Source organism: Culex pipiens, chromosome 3 (assembly GCF_016801865.2).
Source record: "Culex pipiens pallens isolate TS chromosome 3, TS_CPP_V2, whole genome shotgun sequence".
Lineage (NCBI taxonomy): Eukaryota > Metazoa > Arthropoda > Insecta > Diptera > Culicidae > Culex > Culex pipiens.
In genome coordinates, this window is record NC_068939.1 from 73687948 (window position 1) to 73708715 (window position 20768).

Sequence of the window (20768 nt, forward strand, 5' to 3'; positions counted from 1 at the left end):
TGTTGAAAAGGAATTTTGGGAGATATTTGGTTTCTTCGTTTTTTGCTGTCTCTATTCAGACCGTAGTCCCGAATCATCCCAGCTGACGGTAATGCGGTTTGATCAGAAATACGGCGACCAGTTCAAGTATAATTTGCCACTTGTATTTTTGGGCATTTCCTGCAATTTAGAAGCATTGAGGATTGTTTGCTGCATTGACGAAATAATTACTTGCATGTTGATAAGAAACAGTATTTTCTGTAATCTTACTAAGGGGCCATCCACAAACCACGTGGACACCTTAGGGGGGGGGGGGGGGTTGGCGATTGTCCATGCTCCATACAAGAAAGATTTTGTTTGTATGGAAATTGTCCACGATAGGGGGGGGGGGGGTTGAGATTTCCAGAAAAGTGTCCACGTGATTTGTGGATGGTCCCTAAACATTCTTTGCGATTTGGCGAAACGGTCTATTGAAAATAACGATAAAAAGGTTTATTTTCTCTTCGAACCGTTTGCACAAGTTTTTGCTTCACTCCATATCGGCTAGTACAAGCTTGCACGCAAAAGAATACAGACATGCATTTCACCAACGTACACGTCGTTCTCAAAGTTCCGCGACAACCGCCGTCGTCCACATACACACACACGTCGCCCTTCAGGATAAGTTCCTCGCGCGGTCCTCCTCGCGGTTTCCCCTGCAAACTCCCCGCGGCGGAGAGAGGACCAACGGCGCTCATTACCGCCGCGACATGTCGGACTTGTATGAGTTGAGTGGTGGTACACTGTAAAAAATTGCTCTGTTAAATCTACGCTGGATTTTATGTGATTTTTTCAGTTGACGTAAGGTTGTTTTGCACGTAAGATTGCAAGAACGTTCAACGTAACTTTACGTGAAGCACATGTAATTTCCCCGTCACTTTTCACTGTGCACGTTTCCCCGTGTACATAAAACACTTTCTCACGCGAGCGATCCTCGCATGTGCCGGGTCGATTCTTGGCTCACCAGTTTGTACCCGACGCTCGTCTCCGGTGGTTGTGCTTCCGAATTGCTCTTGCCTGGTTCCACGTATCCGACGTTCTCTGTGCGATAGATTCTTATCCGCGCGTTGAAGTTCGCAGTGTGACATTCGAGTGGGATTCATCAGAGTTGCATCTCTGCGACGCAATTTAAAAATAGACACTACTCCAGAGTGGGAATCTGAGTGCACAGCACACATTCAACAAGGTTTGTACTGTAGGTTCTGTCGGAACCCAGCTGGATTAACGATGTGCATTCATAAAAGTTTCACGCGACACCTCCAACGCGGACTGGCGGGCGAAATTTGCATTCCGGACTGCGGGTGCGTTTCGCAAGTCTGTGTTCCTAGACCTACGGTAATAAGAAGCACCGCGGGAAGACACGTACTGCTGCAAAGAAGAATTCTGCAAACTGCCGGACGAAGAACGTGAGCAACCATACAGCAGGGTAACTGGTCATAACTTGGACCAGCACACGACAACTCCAGACGACGCACTCTGCGCACTACTTCGTTGGAGAAGGTTCTGGAAGTATTTATACCGCATGGAGAAACACAGTTCTTTTTACCCTAAACGAGCAGACTCAGCAGAGAGTCGGTGAACAGACGAAAATTTCCCCTTCGCGTGGACTTTGTACACAGCTTTGGGCACCACGTCAGGACTTTGAGGGTTTCTCAGCGGTGCAACTGCGAACCATATGGGTTCGGCAGTCCAGCGGCAGTTTTGTAGAACGGCGCACGAGCACGTGTTATCAGTTGATTGCGATTAGATGTAAACATAGCAGTATTACGTACTTTGCGAAATGGTGCAAGCTTTTACAATGCAGTACTAATTATGAATGGTTCTAGAACACCGTTCAATTATGAAGCTCTCGCAAACCGCCATCAAAAAGTGTGACTTTGCTGACTGGAATGATTTTTATCGCTCGGAAATGTTTAAACAAAACATCCACCCAAGTAACGGTAAACAGTCACTACGAAGAATTCGCCTGTGTCTAAAGCAGGAAAGGAGTTCGAACCGATTGTGCAGTTTTTTAAACTGACCCAACCGCGTCCCCCTAGATCCGCGGGAGACCCCGACGAGTTGGCGAAAATCGACAGCCGCTAATTATAACTCCAGGAATGGAGTGACGACTGCAGACAGAAGAAGACGTTTGCGAATCTTTTTTGACGAATTTACACAGAGAAGGAAAGGGGAAACCGGCTTTGGGTTAGACCGGAGGATCTTGCCGGGAAGAAGAAGGGCAATGAAATGATAGATTTGCTTGGACTTGAGAGATGCGCTGCGTAATTGAAGTTTTAAAGCCGGTTGGATGAACCGGTTCAGCTGAATCGGTTCAGTTTTGATACAGAATGCCTATTCAGGCAATTTGAAAGAGTTTGATATGTCGCATGATACATTTTATTTCAGAAATGTTCAACCGGTAAAACTATAGAGCCGGTTTCATGAACCGGTTCTGCTGAATCTTCAGTTTTGGTAATAAATGACTATTATTAAGGCAATTTGAAAGAGTTCGATATCTCGCATGATATAATTCAATCTAGAAATGTTCAACCGGTATAACTACAGAGCCAGTCGGGTGAACCGGAATCGGTTCAGTTTTGATACAGAATGCCTATTCAGGCAATTTGAAAGAGTTTGATATGACGCATTATACATTTTGTGCCAGAAATGTTCAACCGGTACAACTATTGAACCGGGTTAGCTGAATCGGTTAAATGTTATTGTATACCGTAAAACGGGGTGACTTTGAGATTTTTTCGCAAAATGAAGAGTACATATCAAATACGTACGGAATGGTATGGAATCATTCTGACCATGATAAAGGAGTGTTCAAAAAACTCTTAGAAGAAGTTTTCATAAAATTTTGAAAAGTTTAAAAAGTGAGTTAACTATAACTGAATGTTGATGTTATATAGCATTATTTTAATATTCTGAAAATGTCATGATTTTCTTAATGAACATGATTTCGAATCGGAAAATGGAATGCATTTTCGGATTCTTTGAACAATTTTCCACTAGGAGAAGGTAAAATAAGTTTGTAAATAATTGATATTATGTGTTTTTGAAACATAATTCAAAAAAATCTCCCAATTTATAGGCATTTTCAGTAGAACAAATGTCATATAAAATGTGAAAAACTTTTGATTCTTGCTTCGATTTCAGTTTTGAGTGTAATATGATTCGATAATTTTATAAACAAAACTAGTTTTATCGAATTTTAGGCAAAATTTTGACGGGTGTTTTAAAAATAGTAATCTTAAGACAAACCTTACTAGTTGGAAAATATTTCAAAAATAAATTGAAATTCTATCATTGTCACCCCGGTTTACGGTAATGTATATTCATGGAATTTTAAGAAATTTAATATGTCGCATTAATATATTTCTGATCAAAAGTCATGATTTTATTCTCTTACTAAAGCAATTATATAAAACTATAAAATTTTAAAAACTTTTTACAACAACTGTATAGAAAACGTACTCTTTTTTATATTTTTAACGTTCAAAACATTGAAATTTGGTACTATTTTGCCTATTTTCCAGGCCTTCGAAATCACTGTAACGCATTTTGCAGCCTTCGGATACTGACTGTTCAAAATGTATACTGTAGTCGGGCATTTAGGTAAGGCAAAACGTACTCTGCCTAAATTCCCTTAGGCCAGTTGTCGCACTGACAGAGTTTGACAAGATAGCACGATCAGAACGCAACTACTTTTTTATTTAGAGTACACAGAAAAAAATAATTTAAATTTGGAAGCTGTAATTTTGGAAGGTTGAAAAGTACCTCTTTTATGATGTAATTTTACCTCAATTTAGATTGAAAAAGTGACATTACACCAGAAAAGTGGTAAAATTACACATTTCCAGAGGTAAAATTACACCTTTTTTCTGACATAAAAGATGTACCTCTTCCCAGATGTAATGTTACCATGATTTTTTTTTTCTGTGTAACAACATTGCATAAGAGGATTTTTTTAACAGTTTTTGTTACATATTTCATGTTATAAGTGGAATCGAATTATGGAGAATTTCGAAGGTCAAAGGGGCATTAATAGCTGCACAAAATGGCGTTTTAACTCAATTTGGCCCAGAATGCACGTGCCACAAGATAGCACGAGCACGACGTAGTGCTATGTTTCTTTTGAAATATTCTTCTCTTCTGAGAAAAGCAGTTGTCCATTATTTTAAATTCTTAACCCAGAATTGGCGAACAGTGAAACACTCGATAATTTTATGACACACACGTGATTACTGGCGAATTAAAATCTTTCCTGCACAAGTGAGCTTCGGTCAGCTTCGCTCGTGAGAAGGCGGTCAGCTTCTCGCAAAATCGCCTCGCGCTTTTGAACTGGTCATCAACCCAGCGAGACCAGAGAGCGGTTCGTCACCGGGCATGATTTTGTTCATCCGCTTCAGTATCAGTTCAACCGTCGTTCTGTTCAGACGTTCTGTGGTCTGGTTGGGCTAGGAAGGGTGGAGCTCTCTATTTAGTTCAGTTTGCGAACTTGAATTCTGTGTAAGTACAATGTGATGTGCATTTAATCGATACCGGTGTGGTTTGACAGCTCCGTTTGTTCGTTGAGTGATTTGTGGTTGACGTGAATGGGCGAGAGATTAATATTCATGAGACAGATCAGTTGGAATGAATGGGTGAAGGCTTCGTTACGGTTGATTAAGTACAGATTACAACGGCATTACACTATTGCTACTGCTGTAGGTCTACTTTTAGCACTCAGTATCAATATCAGTAGCGCGCGCGTGAAGTTCTAATTAGTACATACTCAGTAGCTTTCACTGTCAAGTGTTAATTGCCGTAACGACGCTGCGCGATTGTGCCCGTCAGAGGTCACATTATTCGTAGATGGCTGATAATTAGTCATTTTGACACCTCCGGAATAATAATGAGAGCTGATACCGTGAAGCGAGCTGTCTCATTGCTTGTGACACATCTGATGGAGCAGGTTGTCATCTTCAAACCGCAAGAATCCAGTTTAGAAAAGATTGATTGACGAGCTTGAATCAGAGCCACATTTTACCTATTTTCAAAGTCTAAATAAGTGTTACTAACGATCTTTTCTTTTTCTCCTTCCAGGTGATCTGATTCAAAATCTTCAGTCTTCCTCTGTCGAACAGAACCACTGCTGATCGATCGCATAGTCAGTGTAAATCTAAGTGAAAAATAACTTTGACCCATTTAAAGTGAGTGTGGTGATTTAAATCAGTGCACGTGTGTGACGCAACTCGAACAACTTCCGGTTTCCCCTCAGAGAGTGAGAGAAAAAAAGAACAAATTTTCCGGCCGCGCACGTGTAGAATGGCCCCACCCAACAATGAGTTTACAGCAGTCCAAGTGATTGTGTCCCGTGGTGAAAAGGATGAGGTCCGCGAGCAATGTCAGCAGCAAGATGCAAATAAGCCGGTGGCCAACGACTGGGACGCACCAGCAGCACAAGGTCTTTACGATCCACAGAACGAGCATGAGGCCTGCGGTGTGGGCTTCATCGTGTCGATCGAGGGAAAGGCCAACCATAAGGTGAGAGAGAAAGCGTGGGATAAATTAGTGGAAATTTTCCTTCAAACTAACTTAAAATTTTCCTCAAAAAAAAGCAGATGAAACCATGTTGTTAGTCGTAGTTGTTAGAGAATTGATCAAGTCAAGTTCTAAAAATGCAAGGCTTACACAGAAAAAAAAAGTTGAATTTTGGAATGTTGAAAATTTGGTAGGTTGAATATTACCTCTTTATTTGTGTAATATTACATAAAAAATGTGTAAAAATGTGAACCTGATGAATATTCATCAAAAAATGATGAAAATTCATCATTTTCTGTGGTAAAATTTATCATTTATTTTGCCACAAAATCTGTCACCATTTCCTGATGAATATTACCATCATTTTTTTTTCTGTGTATCAGACATCCATACAAAAAAACTGAAGAATAAAAAACGTCCCGATTTTTGAAGTTTTGGCGAGAACCAGCGATAGATGAATTAAATTAGGTTTATATATATAGGATTCCAAATTCTTTTTCAAATACTATTCAAAGATTTGTCTCAAGATTTATATTTTTAGAACATTTTTGGGGGTCAATGGGTTTCCCAAAAACTTCAGCTAATTTTCAATTTTAAATTTGGAAGAAATTTGGTGGATGAATTCCCTATGTAAAAACCCCATTTTGCATCATATGTTTTTCCATACAAGGCTCCATACAACTTTGGAGGCTGTTCATACAAAATGGGCGATTTAATGTCTTCGTTGTAAGTTGTATATTGTAAAACTGGGACTAATAAAAAGGCAGCTTTTGATCTAGAGTTAAGAATGAGACAATATCTGGTCCAAAAAAATTATTTATAAGCATCTTAAGGTGCAATTTTTGAAAATGTTGAGTTTTTTTGCAATTTAAACAAATTTTTGAAGAACATCTCTGCAAAAATATTTCAAAAAGCTGAAAATTGTGAAGTTGAGTTTTCCTCAGTTTGATCAAATACCCCTTTTTTAAACTATTGGTTCGATTTCCAATGAAAAATTATTTACCAGACCAGATTTTGAACCATCCTAACCATCCACCACTTTTGAGCAAAAGTTGCCTTTTTAAGAAAAAAAATCGAGGCCCGTTAAATTGTATGAACCCTTGTATGTGAGCAATTCTCTTCGAAATCGGTCTTTTTTTTAGAATTTTAATTTTTTTATTTTTTATTCCGACTGAAACTTTTTTGGTGCCTTCGGTATGCCCAAATAAGCCATTTTGCATCATTAGTTTGCCCATATTATTTTCCATACAAATTTGGCAGTTGTCCACACAAAAATGATGTATGAAAATTAAAAAATCTGTATCTTTTGAAGGAATTTTTTGATCGATTTGGTGTCTTCGGCAAAGTTGTAGGTATGGATATGGACTACACTGAAAAAAAATTATACACGGTAAAAAATTTTTTGGTGAATTTTTATTTAACTGTTTATCACTAAAACTTGATTTGCAAAACAAAACTATTTTTTTTATATGTTTTAGTGGACATCAAATGCCAACTTTTCAGAAATTTCTAGGAAGTGCAAAAAATCTTTGACCGAGTTATGAATTTTTTAATCAATACTGATTTTATCAAAAAATCGAAATATTGATCGTAAAAGTTTTTCAACTTCATTTTTCGATGTAAAATCAAATTTGCAATCAAAAAGTACTTTAGTGAAAATTTGATAAAGTGCACCGTCTTCAAGTTAAATCCATTTTTAGGTGACTTTTTTGAAAATAGGCGCAGTTTTTATTTTTTTAAATCAGTGCACATGTTTGCCCACTTTTGAAAAACATGATTTTTGGGTTGTTTGGGTGAGACTTAGAAAACATCAAATTTCCTGTTTTTAAACACATGCATGGCAATATCTCAGCAACTAAGGGTCGTATCAACAAAGTTCAAAAAAGCAAAATATAGAGAATTTTCTCAGCTCTTCAAAAATATTTACCAGACCAGATTTTGAACCATCCTAACCATCCACCACTTTTGAGCAAAAGTTGCCTTTTTAAGAAAAAAAATCGAGGCCCGTTAAATTGTATGAACCCTTGTATGTGAGCAATTCTCTTCGAAATCGGTCTTTTTTTTAGAATTTTAATTTTTTTATTTTTTATTCCGACTGAAACTTTTTTGGTGCCTTCGGTATGCCCAAAGAAGCCATTTTGCATCATTAGTTTGCCCATATTATTTTCCATACAAATTTGGCAGTTGTCCACACAAAAATGATGTATGAAAATTAAAAAATCTGTATCTTTTGAAGGAATTTTTTGATCGATTTGGTGTCTTCGGCAAAGTTGTAGGTATGGATATGGACTACACTGAAAAAAAATTATACACGGTAAAAAATTTTTTGGTGAATTTTTATTTAACTGTTTATCACTAAAACTTGATTTGCAAAACAAAACTATTTTTTTTATATGTTTTAGTGGACATCAAATGCCAACTTTTCAGAAATTTCTAGGATGTGCAAAAAATCTTTGACCGAGTTATGAATTTTTTAATCAATACTGATTTTATCAAAAAATCGAAATATTGATCGTAAAAGTTTTTCAACTTCATTTTTCGATGTAAAATCAAATTTGCAATCAAAAAGTACTTTAGTGAAAATTTGATAAAGTGCACCGTCTTCAAGTTAAATCCATTTTTAGGTGACTTTTTTGAAAATAGGCGCAGTTTTTATTTTTTTAAATCAGTGCACATGTTTGCCCACTTTTGAAAAACATGATTTTTGGGTTGTTTGGGTGAGACTTAGAAAACATCAATTTTCCTGTTTTTAAATCTATGCATGGCAATATCTCAGCAACTAAGGGTCGTATCAACAAAGTTCAAAAAAGCAAAATATAGAGAATTTTCTCAGCTCTTCAAAAATATTTTTTTCAAAAGTGGGCAAACATGTGCACTAATTAAAAAAAATTAAAAACTGCGACTATTTTCAAAAAGTCACCTAAAAATGGATTTAACTTGAAAACGGTGCACTTTATCAAAATTTCACTAAAGTACTTTTTGATTGCAAATTTCATTTTACATCGAAAAATGATGTTGAACGATCAATAATTCGATTTTTTGATAAAATCAGTATTGATTAAACATTTCATATCTCGGTCAAACATTTTTTCCAAAAAAAGGCAAAGTAATCCACTTTAACGACCCCCGGGTCTTTTGTGGTCTCTGTTGCAAGTTTCTGCTCATTTCTAGGCGTCCGAAGGTTATGTGTGGTGAGTCACCCAAAACCTCTTTTACGCAAATGGATCGACGTTTTACTTCCCCATCCGATAGAAGGCGTGGTCAGGCAAATCTCGCCTCGAAAAATGCCACCGGGTCCGTCTGGGATTGAACCCAGGCCATACTGGGGTTCAGAGGCTACCACGCTAACCACTAAACCACCGGACCCGCACAACCTGGAAATTTCTGAAAAGTTGGCATTCTTGTCCTCTAAAACATGTCAAAAAATAAAAAAAGTGTTTTTTTGCAAATCAAGTTTTAGTGACAAAAAGTTAAATAAAAAATTCACCAATTTTTTTTACCGTTTATCATTTTTTTCAGTGTAGTCCATATTCATACCTACAACTCGAAGGGTTGTAGAGGGTTAACACTTGTAACTTGTAACACTTGTAACGGCAGCGGAATTATGGAAAAGTATAATTTGTACCGGACTTGGAATATCAACTCTCGTGTTAGGTGCTTCTTATGTCCCATTTCAGAACACACAAAACAAAGTTTTGTATATTTTTTTATTTGAATTTATTTTTAAGGAAAATAAAAAAAACTGATCATTTTCAAAGTTTTAAGACTGATTTTTATAAAAAAAAAATTGAATTTTCGAAGAATTTGTCTCTTTCTTTAGTGTTCTTTGAAGCTTTTAATGATAAGATTAAAAAATGAGCAAGCTTTATAAAACAAGTTTGGAACAAATGTTGCCTGAACACTTCCTTCAGCATTAGCTCTTTTTTCTTCTTTGCATTTTCGTCACGAAAAAAATAGCAAACAATATGCGCCCAGCTATCGCTTCCAAAACCCCAAATTGACACCCAACTTTGAACAAGGGGCAAAAACTTTAGATAAAATGTATAATTCCATTATGTTCAAAAATATCTCACTAAGTTGTTTCTCTCTTTCTAACATTCTAGATCTTACGTGATGCCCAAACATTGGCAATTCGCATGAACCATCGTGGTGCATGCGCCTGTGATAACGACACTGGAGATGGTGCTGGAGTTTGCACCTCGATTCCGCATGCCCTGTACTCCAAGGAGCTGTAAGTATATCCTTTTGTGATTACACGGAGAAAAAAGAGTTCCCAAAATCGTGAACAAGCGTTCATGAAAATGGGAACCACGAGCAAAGTGTTCAAATTTCATGGTACGTTTTTCAAAATCGTACCATGGGATTTGAACACTTTGTTTGAGGTTCCCATTTTCATGAACGCTTGTTCACGATTTTGGGAACTCTTTTTTCTCCGTGTAGTTTAAATCGAAATATATTTTTGTTTTGAATAATAAATAGATTCGTGCCCCAAAATTACCATCACAATATTCGAAATAATTTTAAAATCAAGATGTTTTAAATAATAAATAGCCTTTTTTCTAAAAAAAAAACACTCAATTACCACATGTATGCAAAAAAAACACACACAAAACTGACAACAACCCTCGATCACGCTCTAGCGGCGTGATTCTGTTTCGCACGCGCACCGAGCAAACCAAAAAAAAAACAAAACGTCGCAAAAGTTCAAAATTTATTGCGCTCCGCGATAAAAATCGCAGTCTAATCTTTATGGTGTAACTGAATTTCTCTTGTAAGTAAGAGCGACCACCGCACCGCCACGAGTGAGAGCGGTTTTTCACGAAATTATTTTAGGACTGCTTAGCCGGTCACATTTGCGCACACGTGAAACTGGGGTGATATTTTGGTGAGTAAATAAAAATGATGTTTTTTTTTTTTTGAAAAACTCATCAGTGAAGAGCAGATTGCTTGTTCTGCTCTGGCTAACGATGTCGCTGAAAATGCCAGTGTCACTTGATTTAATTATTTTTGGCAAGTTTTTACTCATTCGTGACAGGTACTTGACCCCAATAAAGGGACATTATTCCTTTGTTTAAAAAAAAAAGTATATTTTTAACTAACTTGTTCCAAGATTTCATCAATCATATTACTCACGTCACAGTCGAATGCAGTAATGAACAAATGTTTTTTTCAAACGAGATCAGCGCATTTGTTTGAAATCTTTAAGCTCTAAGTGACGATAGCACAAATGTGTTTAACAGAAATACACGTTCTATTACTGAAACACCAGCGATAAGCTGTTTTGTTTGTAATTGTAGGGAAAATACTGACCTACACTAAGCGTGATTTAAAACTGCTATAAAATACAGTAAATATAAAAAAAATTAACAGAAAGATTCAATTGAAAATACCTTAGTAGATTCCCAGATTATTTGTAAAGATAAGAACCACCCTAATGCTTAATATTTTGCTTGTTCCGTGTCAGAAACCCACACAAAATACTTCAACCCAGCCAAGTCCTGAATCCATCCATCAATATTGAGTGGTCCACGGGCAATAATAACAAAGTTTGCCAAACAGCTTCTGGTTTAACGTACACGAAGGCTGTCGTTAATCGATGAAACTCGCGCGAGTTAGCCATAATAAAAGTATCAGATTGTAATTTAATTGCGATTGTAACCTGATACGGAAAATAACGGTTGAATGACCATAGGGTGGGGTGGTTTTATTTGGAACAAAGATTTAACTAGCGAAGAGTAATCTTTAAAAAATGAAAAAAAAAACCTGATTAGTTTTATTTTTTATTATGACCATTATGTCCTTATTTATTCCCACCGTGCATTCCATTAGAAGCTGATTGGTTTTCGTTGTTTTTCATTATAACGAGTTGTCGATATCATTTAAAGTCGAAGAACGTGTGGGTGGGTATCATTGCAGCCACCACAGGTTGGGATGGGTTGTGTGAGAGAAGCGGGGATCTGCAATGAAAACCTCACCTCAGTAGGGTGTCATTTGTGCACAGCAAACCGCAAACTGAGCAAATAGACTTATAAACTCCAGGGGGGTTCTGTTAGCCCAGTCAGTAAATGAAGATAGTACGCTTCAACGAGTGCGACGTATTATTTGATCTTGCTGTACTACATGCGTTTGTGGTAGGGATGCTGAAGGTGAAGGTCAAATCGGTTATTGAGTGATAAAGTAATTAATTTGATGAATCCGCAAATATTTGTCTAGCAACGAATTATTATTTAAAAATGTTCCAAACAAAGAATTCTTATCATAACTGTTTAAATGTTTAAAAACTTTTTAAAAAATAATTTCAAGTTTCATTCATCCACGACGAATTGATAAAATAATCTAATTTATATGAAAGAACTGTCAAAGGTCTAGTTTCCATCTAATATTTCATAGCAATTCACCCTACTAATTGTTTCCTAAAATTAAGCATTAATTTGTTATATTATTGTTCACAACGATTAAGCTTTCTGAGTATAATGACCCTTTGTACAACCGCAAAGGATTTAAAATAGATTTCTTGACAGCTCGTTCCAAGGGGACCATAGTTGTAAAAAATGTTGTCCTGTCGATTTTGTTTTTTTTTTTTTTTTTGCAATAAGGGACCTTCCCTAAACCACGAGGACACTTTTTTGGAAATCTCAAACCCCTTCGTGGACAATTGTATATACAAAAAAAAAATTGTATGAACCGTGGACAATCGCCTCTAAACCAGTCTTGTCGTTTCCAAAACCAATAAACAGTTCATATTTTACAAATTGAACACTCGTCGTTAAGACTACTATTTTTTGCCTCCCATTTCACAGAAAAAAAAAGTTGAATTTTGGAATGTTGAAAATTTGGTAGGTTGAATATTACCTCTTTATTTGTGTAATATTACATAAAAAATGTGTAAAATTGTGAACCTGATGAATATTCATCAAAAACTGATGAAAATTCATCATTTTCTGGGGTAAAATTTATCATTTATTTTGCCACAAAATCTGTCACCATTTCCTGATGAATATTACCATCATTTTTTTTTCTGTGTTCATTAGGGCATACAAGCCTTGCAAACAAGAGTGTATCCTTATCATACCTTATGGAAACTGTATTTGAGTGAAAGAGATACACTCCTGTTCACAGAACCCATGTGTCCTTTTGAAATGTTAGGCTCGATTTGATCGTCAAACTCCAGTGGATCCTCGATTCGCAACAATGGTCGATACAACCACAATCTGAAAACCGTTGGTTCAACAGATTAACGAATTTTGTCCGATATCTTTTCATTATTGATTGATCGAGACTCTTTATGCTTTATGATTTTTTACTTAAGCTAACGATGTCCCATTGTCAAAAAGATTTAAACCTGTTTCTAGCAGATTTTACAAACAGGAATATTGAGATAAAAAAAATTCAATATCTTTCAATTAAAAGTGTAAAAGCTGTGATTTCTATCAACACAAGTATATAAATCACGGTGGGTAAGAAGGGGATTATTATGCGACTTCCATGCACCTCGGAAATTCCGCCTGGAGGTTGTTGGGGGGACTATTCTGAGTCAGAAAAATCGATTCCCAAAATATTCTGTCGGTGAAAACTGATTTTATCTCGATTTGAAGTTTAAAAAAATTTAATATATCACCTAAAACCTTTAAAATACGTCCAAAATCTCTGTCTCAACCTGGACAAAGATGTTAATTTTCATCATGATAAAAATTTTTAGTTCCCAAAATATATTCCTGACACAGCACACCCTAAATCGATCCATAACTTGAGTCCCAGAGTCATCAGGAGGTGTATAATAGTGTTATTTCTTCAAAATATTTTTAATTTTCTCTGGTAAATAAACTGTCATGTCTGAATGCAAAAACTAATGTTGTGGCATTGTTGCAAACAATATGAAGAACAATTTTGCAGAAAAAGTATGATTTTTGAACCATTTTTAATAAAGTTATGTCTATTTTAGTGGGAAAAATGTTGCCAATTTTTAAAATTCATTGATGTTTAACTCATTTGTGTTATAAACAGCTATTTCGATTCTACTCAGTATCTTATGTAAAATATTTTTGAACGGCTTCCGATAGATAACAAAAACAAAATTAGAAATTGCACTAAATGTGCGCATTTCTTGAATTATTAAAAAACAAGCTGTATATAAAATTAAAGAAAACTAAAAAAATACTTTATTAAACAAGATTGTCGCTATGGTCGCCTGGCAGAATAATTCAAGAAATGCGCACATTTTGTGCAATTTTTGGTTTTGTTGTTTTTTTTTCGTTCGGAAGCCGTTAAAAAATATTTTATATGAGAAACTGAGTATGATCGTAGAAGCTGTTTATAACAGAAATGGGTTAATTATCAAATAATTTTGAAAATTGGCAACATTTTTCATAACTTTATTAAAAATGGATCAAAAATAATACTTTTTTCTGCAAAATTGTTCTTCATATTGTTTGCAACAATGCCACAACATTAGTTTTTGCATTCAGACATGACAGTTTATTTACCGGAGAAAATTAAAAATAGTTTTGAAGAAATGACACTATTTTACACCTCTTGATGATTCTGGGACTGGATCGATTTAAGGTGTGCTGTGTCAGGAATATATTTTGGGAATTAATAATTGATATCTTGAAGAAAATTAACATCTTTGTCCAGAGTGAGACAAAGATTTTGGACGTATTTTTAATGGTTTTAAATGACATATTAAGTTTTTTAACTTCAAATCGAGATAAAATCAGTTTTCACCGACAGAATATTTTGGGAATCGGTTTTTCTGACTCAACAAACTCCAGGCGGAATTTCCGAGGTGCATGCAAGTCGCATAATAATCCCCTTCTTACCCACCGTGAAATATAAAAGAAATGTGTGATATATATCAACATCGGGAACCATCTTGGCATTTAGCCTTGAAACGACGGCAACGTGTGGCCCCATCTCCAGGGCAAAGGATTTAAAATGGATTTTTAAATCAATTTAAAAAAAAAAATAACTCCGCGGCCCTTCTTGACAGAAAAGGTCCTACTTGACAGCTCGTTCCAAGGGGACCATAGTTGATCCATCGAAAAAAATTGTCTTGTCAATATATTGTTTTGCATTAAAATGAAACAAAACGAATAGAAAAGGCTTTTAGTCTTTTTTTGGTCCCGCCCGTGTGGATCAATCGGACCGCGCACTGGAATCACAATCCAGAGGTCGCCGGTTCGAATCCCGCGGCGGGCGCTCTAAAATTCTTTGTGTAAATATGGGTATTCGGCGCCGTCGCTCCGTGCCATACTTTCATACACTTAGGAGCCCAGGGCGGCGAAGTCTTTGTAGATAAAAAGGAAGACACTAGTGGTTGGTACTAGCAATGGTAGCCGACAGCTATAAAGTCAATTTCGTTTTTTAGTCTTTTTTTTTTTTTAACGACTGCCTTCGTGGAATTTAGGGCGATTTTTTTTACACACGCCAAAAAAAGTTGGAACTGGAAAAATAATTGTGTTGATTGGTTGAGTTATGCCCGAGAACCAGCGAGTTGAAGTTACCGTTCCAACTTTTTTGGAGCCTTGGGAGTTGGAATGTTAAGTTACGACCTACTGAAAATCGTATATGGTATGGTATAGGCCAACTCTAAAGTGTAGGTCTATTTAAATCGAGATAGAATACAAGATTGGAATCCTGTTTTTAATATATGGATGGATTGCTGAACCAATAAATCAATCAGAATCTGGTATCTGTGTAATTACCGATGTTTAAAAAATGTTCTAATTACTTGGATTGAATTATTATTTCTATATACATAACAAAAATTAATGTCTTTTTTCCAAACTGATCATTTTTCGACTATATAATTCTTCAACCGCTAATGAGATGAAAATAGATTGCTGATGAAATTTATGTGGTTTGCTAAATAACCACAACCGCACTAAATACTTCCAGCGGCCTTCCCCCATCGATCAGAAATTCGATTTCACCCGCTGATTACCTTGCCAGCGTAATCTACACTGTACAAATTAACCCAAAATAAAGATAACCATCCAGCTGCAACTTTCGACGCGGAAAAAGCGCAATAAGTTTTTCACGCGACAATCCACTTGAACTGCACGTCCGACCAGCGTGATTGGCAAGTCCCGGTGCAGTATCAACCAGCCGAACTGGATTATTCCAGCTGGCACTCGGAGTACTTTGACTCTAATTTGAAGACAATAAATTAATGAATGACCACCATCGGGCCGGCGGCGCGTCGTCGTCGTAATCTTTACCGCCCATTCATGCCATACGTTTGCGATTGTTCGCGGAACTCCTGCGACAAGGTGGAACTTTCCTACGAGCGTGTCTTATCAACTCTCTCTTATCACAACCTGTGAGGTGGTAAAAGGTTAAATTTGGAATTTGTTGAGCGCTGATTCACGCAGGCGTCGATTTTTTTTATCTGTGGGTAAAGCGATTCAATTAAATCCGGAATCTCGGTGCACTTGCGATCGCGTCTATCCAGCTGGAATGTAGGTCATGCAGCTGGGTGTGTGTAGCAATGTAACGAACGGTTACGGAAAGGCCGTGCATGGTATAAATAACAATTCATTACGTCAAATTAGTTGAGCTTTTATGAACATTGATTAAATTGTGTACTGAGCCATCCACGTCATAATCGACAAACAGCCCGAGGTGGATGCAGTCCCCCTTATCGCTGGCGAGTTTCACTCATGCAAATCGTTTACAAGAGTGGCCGTTGAAATTACGCGGAATACCGAAATGGCACGTGACTAACTGATGGTCCTTTTGTACGCTTCATTTCAGTGCATCTCGTGGCGTCCAGCTGCCGGAACTGGGCCAATATGCGACGGGAATCTTCTACTTGGATAAGAACTCCCACGAGGAGGCCGCGAAGGACTTCAACACGCTGGCAGAGAGCCTCGGAATACAGGTGATCTGTTGGCGCGACGTTCCGACGAACCAGGACGCCGTTGGAGCGGTTGCCCGCAAGAGTGAGCCGCTGTCGAAGCAGGTCTTCGTAACGGCCGACGTCGACGAGGAAACCTTCAAGCGGCAGGTCTTTGTGCTGCGTAAGCGGGCAACCCACGAGCTGACGCGCCCAGGACGTCGGTTCTACATCTGCTCGCTGTCAACCAAGACCATCGTGTACAAGGGTCTGTTCACGTCGGACCAGCTCTGGGAGTACTACTTGGACCTGAAGAATCCGGAGTTCCTCACCTACCTGGCGCTGGTGCACACCCGCTTCAGCACCAACACCTTCCCCTCGTGGGAACGGGCCCATCCGCTGCGTGTACTGGCGCACAACGGTGAAATCAACACGCTACGCGGTAACGTCAACTTCATGAAGGCTCGCGAGGGCGTCATGAAGTCGGACGCGTTCGGCGAGGACCTCAAGAAGCTGTACCCGGTCGTGGAGCCCAACCTGTCCGATTCGGGCTCGTGCGATTGCGTGCTGGAGTTCTTGACCCAAGTCGGCAACCGATCGCTGCCGGAGGTAAGTAAGCGTATACCGACAGGCGCCGATATTGATCAGCGGCACCAGCTGGTATTAGCAGGGAAGGTTAGGGTTCATCTATTAACACAATTTCCTTCGCAGGCTGTCATGACGATGGTTCCGGAAGCGTGGCAAAACGATCGCACCATGTCGCAGGAGAAGCGTGACTTCTACCACTGGTCGGCGTGCGTGATGGAGCCCTGGGATGGTCCGGCGCTAATCTCCTTCACCGACGGCCGCTACATCGGAGCGATCCTCGATCGGAACGGTTTGCGCCCGTCCCGGTTCTACGTAACAAAGGACAATCTGCTCATCATGGCATCGGAAGTTGGCGTTTATGACGTAGATCCCAAAGACGTCGCGCTCAAGGTAGAACCACCTGGATTTGACTTACACGCTTTTATTTTTTGTAGATGTTTAAAGCTCATACACACAAATCGTATCATCACATTTGATAGGCCCCGAAAGGCGCGCCCGGCGCGTTTCGTGTAGCAAAGCCCATCAGAGTCAAAGATTCAAAGCGGTAATTTTTAACTCTGGTAGAGTTAAGTGAAGTTTCATTTTTGCTCTTTTTTTGTTAAGGCTCTCCCCAAAAACACACTCGCTGTTAGGAAAAATCCACCAAACAGTACCCGAAAAAAAAAAACAGTTCACAAAACGATTCTAATCTGTCCATTTCAATTCTCTTTTGGAATCGAATCGTTTTGGTTTGATGCCGAATTATTACCATAAAAAAAACAATAGAGTCGTCTAAAGCCAGGCCGTATGTTGCTGGTAGACACCGAGCAGAAGTCGCTGATTCAGGACATTGAGCTAAAGACCCATATCGCCAAGTCACGCCCGCACACCGAATGGCTGTCCCAACAGGTAAGGCATGGATACAATTTCGCAATAACCCTTTCCCGTCTCGACTTCCAGCTGATCCGTCTCGTCCGTCACGTTTGTCCGGACTGTGCGTCTTTGTTCATGTCCAGGCTCGCCAAACTAACCAGTCGAACGTCACCGTGCATATTTCATGAACCATCGTGAATCTTGAACAAACTGTCCCACGTGCATTTTCATTCACCGGGTTATGGAAAATTATTAATCGATTCCTTATTCTCTTTCTGTTTCATTTCTCACTATCATCACAAATCTCTAAAAAAAACACACAAAAACACACATATAAAAATATGAAATGCAAATCTTTGGCCGAATCTAACTAAAAACAGATGGTAAGTTTCAAAATTGAACGCATGATCTTTGAGTAGCTTGAGCTTTCGATTGATTTGTTGCATTTTCCGTGGATACCACAGGATATCCGTTGATCCGTTTGCGAATCCATTGCATGCACCACTTCCCATGTATGTCAAACTTTTGCGTGTTTGTCCCCGTCACGTGTTCCAACCCCCGGTACTGATACCAACCCTTGATCATCCCAACTCTGTAGATTCTGATGGACGATATCCGTCGCGATGCGGTCGCAAAGAACCTCTGCACGGATTTGGCCAACAACCTGCCGGCCGACGGTAAGCGCGGTATGCTCGATACCCGCTTGCAGCTGTACGGTTACACCACGGAAACGATCCACATGCTGCTGCTGCCGATGATCAAGAACAAGAAGGAAGCGCTCGGTTCCATGGGTAACGATGCCCCGCTCGCGTGTCTCTCTGCATTCCAACCGCTCCCGTACGAGTACTTTAAGCAGCTTTTCGCACAAGTTACCAACCCACCAATTGATCCATTCCGGTGAGTTACACCGCGAGCACTACAGTGTGATCGTGCATTGAACGACCAATTCCTCCTCTCTCATTACAGTGAAAAGATCATCATGTCACTGCAGTGTCCCGTTGGGCCGGAAGCCAACCTGTTGTTGGCTTCGCCCTCGCAGGTACATCGCATCTGGTTAGATAATCCTATTCTAAGCATTCCGGATGCTGAGATCCTCAAGCGGAATCAGCATCGTGGATGGCAGACTAAGGTAATTGATATTACATTCCCAGCTAAAGAGGGTCCGGAGGGTTATCAAACCGGGTTGCGGCGTGTCTGCGCCGAAGCGCTCAGCGCAGCCAAAAGCGGCTTCCAGCTGCTCGTGCTGTCGGACCGTGGCGCCAGCCAGGAACGAGCGCCGATTTCGGCCCTGCTCGCACTGGGTGCCGTCCATCACCATCTGATTGAGACGCGCCAGCGCATGAAGGTCGGCTTGATCGTTGAGACGGCCGAGTCGCGTGAGGTACACCACATGTGTGTACTGCTGGGATACGGCGCCGACGCCATCTGTCCTTACCTGGTGTTCGAACTGGCCGAGGCCCTGCGCGATGAGACCGTTATCGATCCGACGCTGACCAACGACGCGATCTACAAGGCTTACGCGCAAGCCGTTGAAACGGGTATCTTGAAGGTGATGGCAAAAATGGGCATTTCAACGTTGCAATCGTACAAGGGAGCTCAGATCTTCGAAGCCGTTGGCATGGGTGCCGATGTGATCGATTTCTGCTTCCGCGGAACCCAATCGCGAATTGGTGGAGTGAGTCTCGAGGTGCTTGCAAAGGAAGGACTTGAACGCCATGGCATGGTGTACGGAATCCACAACACCGACACAAAGATTCTTCGCAACCCCGGACAGTTCCACTGGAGAGCGGGAGGTGAAGGACACATCAACGAACCTGCAGCCATCGCGGCCCTCCAAGAGGCTACAATCAACGAGAACAAGGATGCTTACGCCCGTTTCCGTGATACCACCATGAAGAGCGTCCAGATGTGTGCCCTGCGTGGCCAGCTGGAGTTTATCAAGGGTCGCCCCAAGATCGACATCTCCGAGGTAGAACCGGCCAGTGAAATTGTCAAGCGCTTTGCTACTGGCGCTATGAGCTTTGGAAGTATCTCACTCGAGGCCCACACGACCCTTGCCATCTCGATGAATCGTATCGGCGGCAAGAGCAACACCGGAGAAGGTGGTGAAAATGCCGATCGATACATGAACCAGGATCCGAACCACAACAAACGATCCGCCATCAAGCAGATCGCTTCCGGTCGCTTCGGCGTTACCGCCGCTTACGTTGCCAACGCCGACGACTTGCAGATCAAGATGGCACAAGGTGCGAAGCCTGGTGAGGGTGGAGAACTGCCGGGTTACAAGGTCACGCAGGACATTGCCAACACCCGTCACTCGGTCGCCGGAGTGGGATTGATCTCTCCGCCACCTCATCACGACATCTACTCGATCGAAGATTTGGCCGAACTGATTTACGACTTGAAGTGCGCCAACCCGAAGGCACGTGTCAGCGTCAAGCTGGTGTCCGAGGTTGGTGTCGGAGTCGTTGCTTCCGGAGTGGCCAAGGGTAAGGCGGAGCACATTGTAATTTCCGGCCATGACGGCGGCACCGGAGCCAGCTCGTGGACCGGTATCAAATCAGCTGGTTTGCCGTGGGAGCTGGGAGTTGCCGAGACGCATCAGGTGCTGGTGCTCAACGATCTCCGATCACGGTGAGTTATTGATCAATATCACGGAAAACATAATCTAACAATGCAACTTTCCCAAACATTCCAGAGTTGTCGTCCAAGCCGACGGTCAGCTGCGTACGGGCTTCGACGTCGTGGTGGCTGCGATCCTCGGCGCCGATGAGTTCGGCTTCAGTACTGCGCCGCTCATCGTGATGGGTTGTACTATGATGCGCAAGTGTCACCTGAACACGTGCCCCGTTGGTATCGCCACCCAGGATCCGGTTCTGCGCGCCAAATTCGCCGGAAAGCCCGAGCATGTCATCAACTTTTTCTTCATGCTTGCAGAGGAGGTAGAGTTTGGACGAGCATT

The 20768-nt window shown here is 40.2% G+C and overlaps 1 protein-coding gene across 4 annotated transcripts in view; it reads left to right on the forward strand.

Annotated features, from left to right (window-relative positions):
• LOC120430753 (uncharacterized) overlaps window positions 1–20768 on the forward strand; it is a 45790-nt gene that overhangs the window by 21558 nt on the left and 3464 nt on the right. Inside the window, exons 1-9 of one of the 4 annotated variants that reach the window (XM_052711134.1) lie at window positions 1052–1204; window positions 5092–5532; window positions 9633–9760; window positions 16285–16975; window positions 17078–17344; window positions 17720–17842; window positions 18405–18703; window positions 18773–20440; window positions 20505–20748. In XM_052711134.1, coding sequence (XP_052567094.1) covers window positions 5314–5532; window positions 9633–9760; window positions 16285–16975; window positions 17078–17344; window positions 17720–17842; window positions 18405–18703; window positions 18773–20440; window positions 20505–20748 — 3639 coding nt within the window. In that variant the 5' untranslated portion in view covers window positions 1052–1204; window positions 5092–5313. Of the gene's footprint in view, window positions 1–1021; window positions 1205–4369; window positions 4516–5091; window positions 5533–9632; window positions 9761–16284; window positions 16976–17077; window positions 17345–17719; window positions 17843–18404; window positions 18704–18772; window positions 20445–20504; window positions 20749–20768 lie in introns of those variants that run through there. The other 3 variants (XM_052711135.1, XM_052711136.1, XM_039595865.2) reach the window with 3 other exon arrangements.